We start from the raw sequence: 13,805 nt of genomic DNA on the forward strand, positions 1-13,805 counted from the left end.
ATGCTGAATTTTACAACACTGACTTTTTCAGAAAAGATTAAATATGGCAGAATATGTATTCCATAAGATTCAATGCCAGTATTTCTTTTCCTGCTATAATTATTATTTCTAATAGATTCTAGAGTACAGTTATTGGGATAAAGCTGGCTGGAGTGAGAAAGGAGCTATGGAACTGTCCAAACTATGTTGTTTTGGGTTATTTTACTCCCTTTGGGAGCAGATGGGAATGATGCTGCAGTCTGCCTGAAAGAGAAAGTACAAGAAAAGTCTCCCATTTTAAAAATGTACTCATTCAATACTCGCTAGTTGGCATGCTTTAGTAGCGCATTTGTATGTCTGATACATCTGTCAGCAATAAATTACAAGGCCTAGGATCAAAGAACTATAGACCTGGATAGGGGATTAAGAGTCACAGTAAGACTAAAATCCAGAATTGGAAGTTAACATCTCTGATTTCCAGATCAGTGTGAATCCTAAAATAAAATTTTGTTAATTTGATTACATTTCTTTTAATAATCTCTATAGTACTTATAATTCTCCTCACTATTTAAGTCAAATTTAGAGAAGAAGCCATACGCATAATTTAAAGAAAACAAAACCAATAAATAATAGATTACAAATTAGGAGGAGAAAAAGGTGGAGGGGAAAAGTGGGTGGTTTTCATACACAGAGACGATCATTACCTTTTCCAAGTCTAACTCCTCTAACAAAATGCTGGCATTTTTGTTTGCTTCAGCAGCCTGTCTATCTTTGGCTTGTACTATTGATTCCATACAAAGATGACATTTCTTCAGCATCTCCTACAATGAAAAATTAAGACATTTCCAGCTTCAAAAGACAATTCACATCTACAGCAATTCTTAAAAATGTAAAGATCTTTATTAAGGAATTTAAACAAAAAACCTAGCCAATTCTTTCTTATGCTAATTACCCCGATTTTATAACATGTTAAAACCTGATTGTGTTTTCTTGCTGGGATTAAAAGTACTATGTTCATTTTTGCTTAGGAATAAAAAAATCCACTGGGCTCTCTAGTCTCAGAATAAACATATATAAATAACAGCACTAATGAATAATAAGAATAGTTTATCCTTATCATTCAACTATAGTTTGAATTGTTTAATGTCCACCTAAAAATTTACCTCAAGTACTATTTTAAAAGCTAAAGTAATTCTATCATGCAGAATTTTTTTATTTCTTCATTGGAGGAGCAAATAAATGGCATACTTACTTCATTCCCAAATACCAGGTAATTAAAAAAATAGTGGGTACCACATGTTTTTTTTTTTTTTTTGGCAGACTCTTAGTATGGGCTACAGATACTTTTTCTTTTAAACCAAAATAAAATCTCCTCGTTCACATAGTGGGATGAATTTGAACAACGTGTTACCTTATCAGTGATGGTTGCTATGTATCTCATACATTCAGAATCTGATGGGAACTGATTGACTTCTTTGACTAAGTAGCGCACCACCTTCACATGACCCTAAAAAATAGATATCAGTGTCACATTGAAAGCAGACTGTAACATGATTCAGAAAGTCTACACAGTATGTCTTAACCAAGATTCCCTTAACATTAGTGCCATAAAAATTGGATATTATTTGTAACTCAGAAGGAGAAAAAAAAAAAGCTTTAGCTCTAGTAAGTTAAATCTATACTGTCCATTCTCACCCCTACTAAAAGTAAAGAATAACATGACCCAAAATTCGAAACCAACTCTGAATAAAAAAACAATAACCCCCAAATCAGTATGAAGAAGAGATGTGGGGGTGTATTTGAAAATACACTTTTATATATATATTCTTTACACAATATTTGAGAAAAACTGGCTTTTCTTTGATAACTCTAGAGATAAGCATCCCGTTTCAATTCTAAACATAAAAGTGTAGAAATAATTTTCTTTGAGATAACAACTGAATGTATAAGACTACACTAGTTTGTAGGAGAAAGACATAATATGGTTGCATGATTCACTGTAATACAGTTCACCAAGTAAAATTCAAAATCCTTAGAGTAAGCAATCAAGAGTCTCTGCACTTTCTCCAAATTTATTTTTGCCCATACTTTTGCTCTTGACACATGTGTAAGTCATCCAGTCTGGAGAAATAGCTGTTTATCTTTAATATATTTCCTCTATTTCTTCCTTTTCATCTGCAACTTTTAAAATTATCCCACTTGCATTATTCCCTGATGATCTATTCCAACATTTCTACAATATTTGGTTTAAACTAATTTATATAGCACAGCTCACACAGTTATCTGGCTTTACCTCCCCTCTTAAATTCACATTTGTAGCCATGCATCTTGTACATTTATATCTCAAACATTACAGTTGTATATGGTAGGTACTCAAAAAATAAACAACACAATGAATACAAAAGAGTATAAAAGATAATCACCATTTTTAAGGCACTAAGTGTCTATTTGGAAAGATAAGATATATGCATGTTAGACAGAATAATAACAAGATATATATTTGTCAAAAGGAATAAAATAAAGACTGTAGAACTTCTACAACCTCTTAGGGATCAGAGATCATAAAGTGAGCTTGTTGAATAGTATGGGGAGAGTCTGTGTAGGAGGGGAAATTTAAATTATACCTAAAGAATGAGTAATTTTGGAAGAATGAGGAAGGACTTGGGCATTCCAGGAGAAGAGAACAAAGGTGATATGAAAGGACAGGTACAAGAAAAAGACCAAGCAATGAGAAAAAGACTCCACAGTAGGGATTCACAACAGGAAATGAGACCTAAAAGTACTAGATTGCCTCTGAATACCAAACTAAGATTGGATTTCAAGTGATTTTCAAATGATTTCAGAGATTGGGGTTCCTGAAGATAATACTATCATAGTGAAAGTGGTTAGGTCAATGAGAAAGAATAAGTTTGATTGGTGAGGGGGTAAAAGAAAAAGAAAAATACAGTGTCAGTGACTATGTAGTCTAGAGCAGCCAGTGAAGAATAGCAGTCAGAAAAAATAAGAGAAAAAGGAAGAGATGACTTTACAATTTATAAATGAAAATCTTTCAATACAATAAAATAATACAGAATCTACAGGGAATTTTACACACATATCTCAGAATAAGAAAACTCAAAATGATAAATCATGAAAGTAATTTGGTTTTCCCAATTACAATTTAAAATTACATTTAAGAGCTCGAGATCAACGGAATATTATCAACTGAATCATTAACTGAAATTACTCATACACAGCTCTGTGCTATGCACTATAGAAAGAAAACAAGTACTTCTGCTGTTCAAAAGTTCCTATTTCTACTTCTAAATGTAGTATACTCGATTTCTAGTAGTTTCAAAATACTGGTAGTCAGGTTTTCATTATTTAATTCCTTTTCCCTATTAGTTATAGTAAATGATTAAAATAAAATCAATTTAAGCTGAAATTTCTCTGTTATAGTAACAGAGAAAACACAGTGGGAAAACAATAGCTGTAATTATTCATTTTTAACTGTTCTACACTTAGTCAAAAGTTAAGATTAAAACTCGATTTTAAAAATACTACTTAGAACAGCTTTTTAGAAGTTTATTTAGCTTTGATGCCCAATATGGATAATATTAAAGGCTTTTCTGGGATATCTGTATCTACCTTCCAATGTTGCCATTAGATTAATTACTGCTTTCACTGTAACCATAAATTGAAAATCTTCAGTGATTACTAAACTATGCATTTCCTGGCATAAGTGAAAAACATCCAAGTGAAGGAGGGGGAAATAAAACCCTCTACCTTTCTAAATGCTGCCATAAGAGGAGTTATCTTGCGGTTATCTGCTGCATCCACATCTGCACCCGCTTGTACCAGTAACTGAACAACATCTAGGTGTCCACCATTTGCTGCTAGCCACAATGGAGTGTTCCCCTTTTTGTTACGTACATCAATATGAGCTCCCCTAAAAATGAAATGACACAGATATCACTGTCCTAAGTGAAATGGAGCAACACAGACAACAATAAAAAACTATTAACTTCTGAAAATATTTTTGTAAAGATGAAAGTTGTTTTTCATATTTGAGAACTAAAGTATATATTTCTCTCAATTACATTACAAAGAATTTCCTGACATCAAATTAAAATCACTTATTTAATAAATTAATATGCATATAAATCAATGTTTCCTTTTCTTATTTTAAAAATAATGACCCTTTTTGCATAATTCTGAGTTTCTAGTTCTGAAAAATGTGATTTTTTTTAGTGGAACATAAAAAGTACAGTCTATTTTTCTCATAATCAATATATAAAACAGTATCACATGAGACAATCATATCTGTTCCAGATTATCATATATTTGTAGCATGTGGCTTCAGGAAAGAATGAACCTAGGACTAACACATAGGTTTAGCACTCAGTGGGCATCAGTTTGTCATAAGACTCATGGTGAACAACAGTAGTTGATAGTAGTTACTCCTAAATATTACTGCTTAGGACACCATCCCAAGCTCTTGACTGCTGAAGTAACAAATCCATTTAAGCAGATGGGCATCCTTGGAAGACCTGGCAGGCAACCTCTAAGTCACTGAAAGCAGAACCTATCTTGGATCCTGTCTGAAACCTTGAACAGTTCCATAACTGCCACTTAAAAGCCATAATCACTGTTAAGAATAAAATCAACAATGAAGCCTTAGATCAATGCCAGACTTTTAAGACTTGGAGTGATACTCTTTGCAAAGCTCAAGCTTTGGGGGAAACATGAGTATGGATGACAATAGCTACACGTTCAAATAGTTTATTAAAGTACTTTAAAAGTATGTACAGGAATAAGAAAGGAAAACAAGTATCTTCAGGTTTTACTGAAACAGATCAGACAATGTAGCATAGCTCTGGATAGGATAGACAGATTTAACAAGTAAGTGTGAAGTAATCACAATGCCCAGAGAGAAGGGTAATCACCAGTAACATTTGTTCATATGTGAAGAGTATGGTACCATCATACCTGCCAATGAGAAGCTCACAGAATTTATAATGCCCTTTATCTGCTGCTATGGTTAAAGCAGTATCTCTTGAGGAGGGCACCGGAGGGGCATTAACATCAGCACCTTTATCCAAAAGAACTCGGCCCACCTCTGCATAACCACCAGAAGCAGCTTCCATTAGTGGTGTGAGGCCAGTCTACATTTAGTGGAAAATAAAAACAACTTGTGGGTAAGGGACTGGAAAGAGCTAACATGTTAAAGAACAACAATCTAGGGAAGCAATATGGTATAGTTGTTACAGAGATTCACAACTGAATGTTAGCACTGACACTTATTAGCTTGCAGAATTTGTAAATTACTTAGCCTCTTAGAGATATAGTCTAATCTATTTAAGGAAGATAATTCTACTTAATCCCAATGACACTGTTTTGTAAAAAAACTGTATAAAATGCAAACACTTGGCATACAGCTGGCATTCAAAAATGTTCCTTCACCTTTTTCAACTGAGACTCCTAATTAATGTCTTTTGCTTCAAGAGTTAATGTGTGACTGAGTCATTACAAATTACTTTTTGGTTAAATATATAGGTAGGTGATATTACTAGAAAGTACTAAAATTACAATAAACAATATTGCTATTGTATACCTTAAATATCAAATTAATAAATCCATGTGTAAAGCTAAGATTTTTTCTTACCTTAGCTCTGTGTTCAACATTTGCTTTTCTATCAAGGAGAAGACTAACCACTTCAGTTCTTCCTTGGAAACAGGCTAAGGTAAGGGCAGTGTTCCGATTGGTTTCTATTTGAGCATTTATGTCAGAGCCCATGTCTAACAGGAGCTTAACGGCAGCTGTGTGCCCATTCATAGCTGCTAACATCAGAGGAGAGATGCCCAATTTGCTACCAGTTCTGGGATAGAGGTAGGGGGAGAGCAAAAAGAAAAATATTCATTTTAAATGACTCCTCAAAATTAGATGATAATATAGAATTCTATTTCAAAATTTAAGATTCTTTTTTTGGCAGCCATCAGTTAAAATAAATAACCATTTTTCTCACTCTAGTAGGTGTCTGTGTTACTATGAAGACTCCATTAGAAATCTTTTACCACCCAGAACTAGAATACATTCTGTCTTTCATTCAACATAATGATTTGAGCTAAAAAAAAAAAAAAAAAACTGAAGTTACTAAGTTGGATTTGCTTGCTTGATAAAACCTCATAAGGAAGATGTGTGTACTTCTGATACCATAAGAAGTAGAATAATTGATATTCTCCAATTCAACATGTTTCTCAATTTCTAATGAAGGTAAGTCTTAAATATGGCATTACAAATATAAATATTCTACAAATATATTTAACATTGACACTCTTACCAAATAAAGGGCTTATAAGGGGAACAGAACTTGCCTAGAATTAATCTCAGCTCCTGCATTTAGTAATATTTTGATGATGTTCACATAGCCACCAGAAGCAGCCAGGCTTAGAGGTGTGTAATCAGAAACATTCCTGTGCTCTTTATTTGCCCCTCGAGCTAAAAGTAGCTCCACAACCTGGAAAGGGAAACAAAACAAAACAAAACAAAACATGTTTTCTTCTCAAGATGAGACAAATTTCAGGCTGTATATTTCTGATTACTCCTTTTTTTCTGGTAAATTGTTTTAACAAAAGAATGGGAGCATCTTTCATCCCCTGCATAAAAGGCCTCAAATGACAGCAAGAGGTCTTATAAGCTAAGAGAGAAATTATTAAGTAAAAAAAAAATTAGGAATCTTTTACCATGCAAAATTAGAAATGGCACCGAATAGATGGACCTCATGTGTCATCATGACATGCTATTTTGGAAGTAATATTTCTGTATTATTATACCACCTAGTGGTAAACAGAATATACGTTAACAATATTTTTTCATTTATGTAGGTGAATGTTTAAAATATTATTTTGACTTTCAATCAATAACTGAGTGTTCAAAAGAAAAAACTAGAATAAAGCTAACACTTATTTTTTTCCAACATTTTATTGTGAAAATTTTCACACATATAGAAAAGTTGAAAAACAGTTTTATAGCAAACAGCAGTATTCTCACCACCTAGATTCTACCATTAGTATTCTATACTTCATCACATCTACTCATCTGCCTATCCTATACTTTGATGCATTTCAAAGTAAACTGCAGATGTCTACAATTTCCTCTTGACAATTCAACATGTATGTCATTAATTGCACTATATTGCTTTCAGTTTAGGTGAAACTTACATGTAATGTATGCTCAAAATGTTAACTGTACATCCAGTGAGTACTGACAAATACAAAAACTTTTGTTATCTAAATCCTTTTTCTTCACTCATACCCCTTGACAGATTAGTTTTATCTGTTTTAGATATTCATATAAATGAAATCACACAGTATGTCTCTTTTGCTTAAGGCTCCTCTGGCTCAGTGTATTCTTTCTTACAGTCTTACAGTCATTTGTGTTGGCCTCATCAGTTCTTTTTGCTGTTTGGTATTCCACTGTATAAATACGGTAGAACTTATTCTCCTACAGTTGGATACACGGACTGTTTCCAGTTTCAGGCTATTATGAATAAAGTTGCTAAGAACATTCTTGCGGAAATATGTTTTCATTATTTACGGGTTCCACCCAGTAGTGAATTTCTGGGTGTATGTTTAATTGTGTAAGAAATTGCCAGACATTTTTTCAAAGTAGTTGAACTATTTCACACTCCCATCAACAATGCATGAAAGTTGTGGTTGCTCAACATCTCATCAGTATTTGGTATTGACAAGTCTTTAATTTTAGCCATTCTAGTGGGTGGGTGGTGGTATCACACTGGAGTTTTAATTTGCCCTGATGACTAAAAATGTTTAGCATTTTTTAAGTGCTTATTGGCCATTCATACATCTTTTGCCCACTATGCCAATTAATGCCTAAAACAACCCTCCGACATAGACTAATATTTTCACCCTCATTTTATAAATGAGTGATAGGAAGGTTAAGAATTGCTTCGGATCATAGTTCTTACCATTGCTCTTACTATTAAAAACATATACTAAAATACTAACTGGGAAATAAAAAATGTTAATAAATGGTGCTTTGTGTTATATGTCAGCTATATCCAATTTTAGACATGACCTTCTGTCCATCAGTCTCTCAGAGCCAGTAAGACCAGGTAGTTGATGTGACAAGGTTATAAAAACAAGACAAAAAATGGTATTAAGACTATTTTATTTTATACTTCAAGTAGAAAATGTTCATCAAATTTCTAAGGTTTTCTTAATTTCATCATGCAAAGATAACAACTACCTTTAGTTACATATCAGAGAAAATGTTCTATTCCTAAAATGTACTAAGCATTCAATATAAACCACATTAATGTGTGATTTAACAGAAAAATGATCATCCAATGTTTTACAAATTACTTAACTATTAAAATAACAAAGAAACAGTCACTGTAGGTAAAATTATCACCTATAAATCAGCCTATCACCTGAAAGACTTTCATAACTAAGAGTTATAACCTCATCTGTTATATTTTAATAAAAACACATAATTCATAAAGATTACAGTGTCCTAGAATCTTCAATATTACTTTAAATGAAGGAAATCTTTTTGATACCACATTGAAAAATTCATTATGTGAAGCAAGTATTATTCCAAACCGCATAACGTTTGAGAATTTCAGTTAAGGCAAAAGACTTTATTTGATTACATTTCAAAACAAAAGTAATTACACTTCTGACTGGTATTTTACTTGAAGATTTTCAGTTAAATGCTGCTATTTAACTACAAAAGTTTCTGTCATGAATTTCCATTCCAGGTTTATGGGGCTCTCTTTTTTTTCTGGAGTAGAATTAATTTATCAAATTAAATTCTTTATTTTTGACTTGGTTACCTATTTTTTTGTTTAAAACCACTTTAAAATAACAATTGCCTCTGCTGCGGATTACAGAAGAAAATGATACAAATGTATTCAGGCTTAATAAAAAGGACAATGTTATGATAATTGGGATGGTTAAAGAAATAAAAACTCAAAGTAGATCGGCATCCAGTCAACCAAGATGATGGCGTATGATGTTTCAGGGTGCTGTTCCCCCATGGAATCTTTGAACAACTAGCAAAAACTGGCAGAGCCATCTTCCTCAAAACTCCGAAACAGTTAAAGGGTTGGTCGAATGCTGAATCAAGAAAATGCAACTTTAAAAATGGTGGGGGAAGACTGTGACACCCTAGCCAACACTTCCCCCACCCCTCCTCAGCAGTGTGGCACCAGCTTGTGATCCCACTGTGGGTTTCTGGTCCTGTTCTGGAGGGAGTAAACCCTATGCACATACTGGTGTGTCTGTAGGTCTCTAGTAGTCTATTTAGTGATGGCCACGAAGACTGAACCAGGAAACTCCTCTGGTTTGCCCTCCCAGAACTTGACCTGCAGGCAGCAGCAGCTTGCAGAAAGCTAAAGCAGTAGAAGAAACAGTTCAGACAAAACAGCTTGGTGGTAAATGACAACCTGCTTTTAAGACATATCACAGGGTTGGTATGAGGTGGGTGTGCGTACGCGCGCATGCGTATATTTCAAAGGGAGTAGATGGGGCATTCCAATTCCTGTAGAGGGCAGAGGGGGTGGGCGTAGGTAGAAGGGTCCTAAGGCCATGAGCTAGCATAAGCCTAGGAAAAGACTCAGGCTCAGAAAAGACAGATAGGACCTTGTACTTCACATTCACTTTGGGCTGATCTTGATAAGAGGGTTAAACTCTGAAGGAGAGCAACAACCAATATAGAGCCAATTTGCAAAGGCAGTGCTGAGAGGGAAACTGATAGTTATAGGTGCTTACATTAAAAAAAAAAGATCTTAAATAAGAGACCTAACTTCACAACTGAAGGAACTAGAAAAGAACTAAACCCAAAGTGAGCAAAAGGAAGGAAATAGCAAAGATGAGAGCAGAGATAAATGAAATGAGTATAAAAAATGATACAGTCAACAAAACCAAAAGTTGATTCTTTGAAAAGATCATTAATATCAACCAACTTTTAGCTAGCCCGACAAAGTAAAAAAAGAGAGGACAAAAATAACTAAAATCAGAAATGAAAGGGGGGTGGGGTATTACTACTAGCCCCACAGAAATAAAAAGCATTATAGGAGAATACAATAAACTGTCTCTGATAAACAAGTGTATGCCAACAAATTAAGATAACCTAGATGAAAATGGACAAATGCCTAGAAAAACAAACTACCTACACTGACTCTCTCAACAAACCAAATTAACAAGTAAAGAGATTCAATCAGTAATCAAAAACCTCCCAACAGAAGTTTAGAGTCATGTATGTCACCAGAGGGAAAGATGGGAGGTTAAAACATGGGAATGTATATCACCGTGAATCTTGTGGTGGACAATGACTGTGATTAACTGTACAAATGTAAAAAAGTTCTTTCATGAACTAGAACAAACGTATGCCACTATTATAAGAAGTTAATAAAAGAAGGGTATATGGAAAAAAATGTACCTACTGCCATGTATGGACTATAGTTAATGTTCTTTCAGTAACAAATGTATCACACCAATACTAGGGGTCAATAATAGGGGGGATAAAGGGAATGGGATGTTTTGGGTTTTCCTTTTTATTTTTATTTCTTTTTCTGGAGTAATGTTCTGAAATTGATCATGGGATGAATGCAAAACTATGTGATGATACGTGAGCCACTGATTGTATACTTCAAATGGACTGTATGGTGTATGAATATATTTCAATAAAACTGCATTTAAAAACAAACAAAAAATCAAAACAAAAATAAAACAAAACAAAAAACCTCACAATAAAGAAAAGCCCAAGATCACATGGCTTCCTCAGTTAACTTTACCAACAATCCAAGAATATACCAATTTTGCTAAGACACTTCAAAAAACTGAAGAGGAGGGAAACTTCCTAACTCATTCTATGAGGCCAACATCACCCTAATACCAAAGCCAGATAAACATATGGCAAGAAAACTACAGATCAATATCCCTTATGCATAATGATCCAAAAACTCTCAACAAAATACTAGCAAACAGAATCCAACAGCACATTAAAATAATTATATACCATGATCAAGAGGTGGTCAACATGAGAAAATCAATTAATGTAATACACCACTTTAAGAACAAAGGAATAAAACCACTGATCATCTCAATTGCTGCAGAAAAGGCATATAACAAAATCCAGCACCCTTTCTTGATAAAAACACTTGGAAAACTAGGAATAGAAGGAAAGTTTCTTAACATGATAAAGAGCATATATGAAAAACCCACTGCTAACATCATACTCAATGGTGAAATACTAAAAGCTTTCTGTGCCGGTTTGACTGTATTGTGTCCCCCAAATGCCATTATCTTTGTGGTTTTGTGTGGGGCAGGCGTTTTGGTGATGGTTGGATTTGCTTGGAATGTGCCCCACCCAGCTGTGGGCAATGATTCTGATGAGATGTTCTCATGGAGGCGTGGCCCCACCCATTCGGGGTGGGCCTTGATCGGTGGAGTTACATAAATGAGCTGACTCGGGGGGAAGAGGAGAGTGCAGCTGGGAGTGATGTTTTGAAGAGGAGCAAGCTTGCTAGAGAGGAACGTCCTGGGAGAAAGCCGTTTTGAGGCCGGAGCTTTGGAGCAGATGCCAGCTGCCTTCCTAGCTAACAGAGGTTTTCCGGAGGCCATTGGCCATCCTCCGGTGAGGGTACCCGATTGCTGATGTGTTGCCTTGGACGCTTTGTGGCCTTAAGACTGTAACTGTGTAGCGAAATAAATCCCCGTTTTATAAAAGCCAATCCATCTCTGGTGTTTTGCATTCTGCAGCATTAGCAAACTAAGACAGATTTTGGTACCGAGAGTGGGGTGCTTTTGCTGCTGAGTTTGCAGATACCAAACATGTTGGAACGGCTTTTTAAATGGATAAGGGGGAATTTCTGGAAGAGTTGTGAGGAGCTTGATAGAAAAGGCCAAAACTGCTTTAAAGAGACTGTTTGTGGAAATATGGACTCTAAAGATACTTCTGATGAGGACTTGAACAGAAATGATGAATGTGTTGTAAACTGGAAGAAAGGTGATCCTTGTTTTAAAGTGGCAGAGAATTTGGCAAAATTGAGTCCTGGTGTCAGATGGAAGGAAGAATCTGGAAGCAACAACTTGGAATACTTAGCTGAGGAGATCTCCAGACTACGTGTGGAGGACATATCCTGGCTTCTCCTTGCAGCTTATAGTAAAATGCGAGCAGAGAGAGATAAACTTAGAACTGAACTCTTGGGTTCAAAGAAACCAGAAGTTGATGGCTTGGAAAATTACGGGCTTCCAGTGGGTAGAATCCCAGAAGCTACAGCCCAACCTGAGGACAAGCCAAGATTGGATAAGGAGTTAAGCAGAAAGGATTTGTGGAAACTCCTATTGTCTGATGGCTTTGACCCCTGCATGCTTCATGCAAAGCCAACAGAATTTTTGCAAGATCTTTATAGACGGAGCCATTGCCGGTCTGGACTGGAGGAGACAGACAAGGAAAAAATTAAAGGAAAAATCTCTTCAAAGACAGAGCCATGGAGGTTGAGGTCGGGAGTCAAGAGGTTTAGGGCTGGGAGAGCGGAGCAGCCCACATGCATGGAAAGGGTGAGTTTGCCCTGGAGGTCGAGGGCGGGCTTTCCGCCTCGATGCTCTGGAAGAGTTTTGGCACCTCAGGTCCCAAAGAGGGTGGAGCACATTTCCAGGGAATTGGGGAGAGCCTGGCTGCCACCACATTGTTCTGAAGGGGTTGAGCATGTGACCCGGAGATGGAAGGGAATCCGGGAGCTGCCCCGATGTTTGAGGAGGGTGGGGCCGAGAAGGTGGTCTCCCCAATGTGTGGAAATGTTGGAGCACTCACCTAAGTGTTTGGAGAGGAACGGGTTGCAGAAAAGGCCCTTGGGAAGGGTTAGGCTCCCACTCTCTCAAGCCCCAAGGATGCAACATTGTTCTGTAAATGACTCTTGGACTTTGAAATCTAATGGAGTTTGTCCTGCGGGTTTTAAGAACTGTTTTGCTCCTGTTAACCCTGTTTTCCTTACTGTTTCTCCTTATGGCAATGGGAATGTTTATCCTATGAATGTCTCTCCTTTGTATATTGGAAGCATATAACTTGTTCTAAGTTCACAAATCCACAGCTAGAGGGGAATTATGCCTTAGAACTGACCAAGCCTAAACTGATTTTGATGGGATTTTGTACTTAACTTTTGTTACTGAAATGATTTAAGTTTTTGTGATATTGTGATGGAATGAATATATTTTGTATTTGGAAAGATAATGTCATTTTGGGGTTCAGGGGGTGGAATGTGCCAGTTTGAGTGTATTGTGTCCCCCAAATGCCATTATCTTTGTGGTTTTGTGTGGGGCAGGCGTTTTGGTGATGGTTGGATTTGCTTGGAATGTGCCCCACCCAGCTGTGGGCAATGATTCTGATGAGATGTTCTCATGGAGGCGTGGCCCCACCCATTCGGGGTGGGCCTTGATCGGTGGAGTTACATAAATGAGCTGACTCGGGGGGAAGAGGAGAGTGCAGCTGGGAGTGATGTTTTGAAGAGGAGCAAGCTTGCTAGAGAGGAACGTCCTGGGAGAAAGCCGTTTTGAGGCCGGAGCTTTGGAGCAGATGCCAGCTGCCTTCCTAGCTAACAGAGGTTTTCCGGAGGCCATTGGCCATCCTCCGGTGAGGGTACCCGATTGCTGATGTGTTGCCTTGGACGCTTTGTGGCCTTAAGACTGTAACTGTGTAGCGAAATAAATCCCCGTTTTATAAAAGCCAATCCATCTCTGGTGTTTTGCATTCTGCAGCATTAGCAAACTAAGACACTTTCCCTCTAAGATCAGGAACAAATCAAGGATGTCCACTGTCACCG

At 36.3% G+C, this 13,805-nt stretch overlaps 1 protein-coding gene across 4 annotated transcripts in view; it reads right to left on the minus strand.

Annotated features, from left to right (window-relative positions):
• ANKRD17 (ankyrin repeat domain 17) overlaps positions 1-13,805 on the minus strand; it is a 175,378-nt gene that overhangs the window by 38,990 nt on the left and 122,583 nt on the right. For all 4 annotated transcript variants that reach the window (XM_037829953.1, XM_037829952.1, XM_037829955.1 and 1 more), the window contains 6 exons: positions 6,334-6,476; positions 5,624-5,837; positions 4,948-5,123; positions 3,745-3,907; positions 1,391-1,486; positions 684-800 (listed from right to left, as the gene is read on the minus strand). In XM_037829953.1, the coding sequence (XP_037685881.1) occupies positions 684-800; positions 1,391-1,486; positions 3,745-3,907; positions 4,948-5,123; positions 5,624-5,837; positions 6,334-6,476 (909 nt within the window). The remainder of the gene's footprint in view (positions 1-683; positions 801-1,390; positions 1,487-3,744; positions 3,908-4,947; positions 5,124-5,623; positions 5,838-6,333; positions 6,477-13,805) is intronic.

The sequence above is a fragment of the Choloepus didactylus genome, chromosome 3 (genome assembly GCF_015220235.1).
Source record: "Choloepus didactylus isolate mChoDid1 chromosome 3, mChoDid1.pri, whole genome shotgun sequence".
Classification (NCBI taxonomy): Eukaryota; Metazoa; Chordata; class Mammalia; order Pilosa; family Megalonychidae; genus Choloepus; species Choloepus didactylus.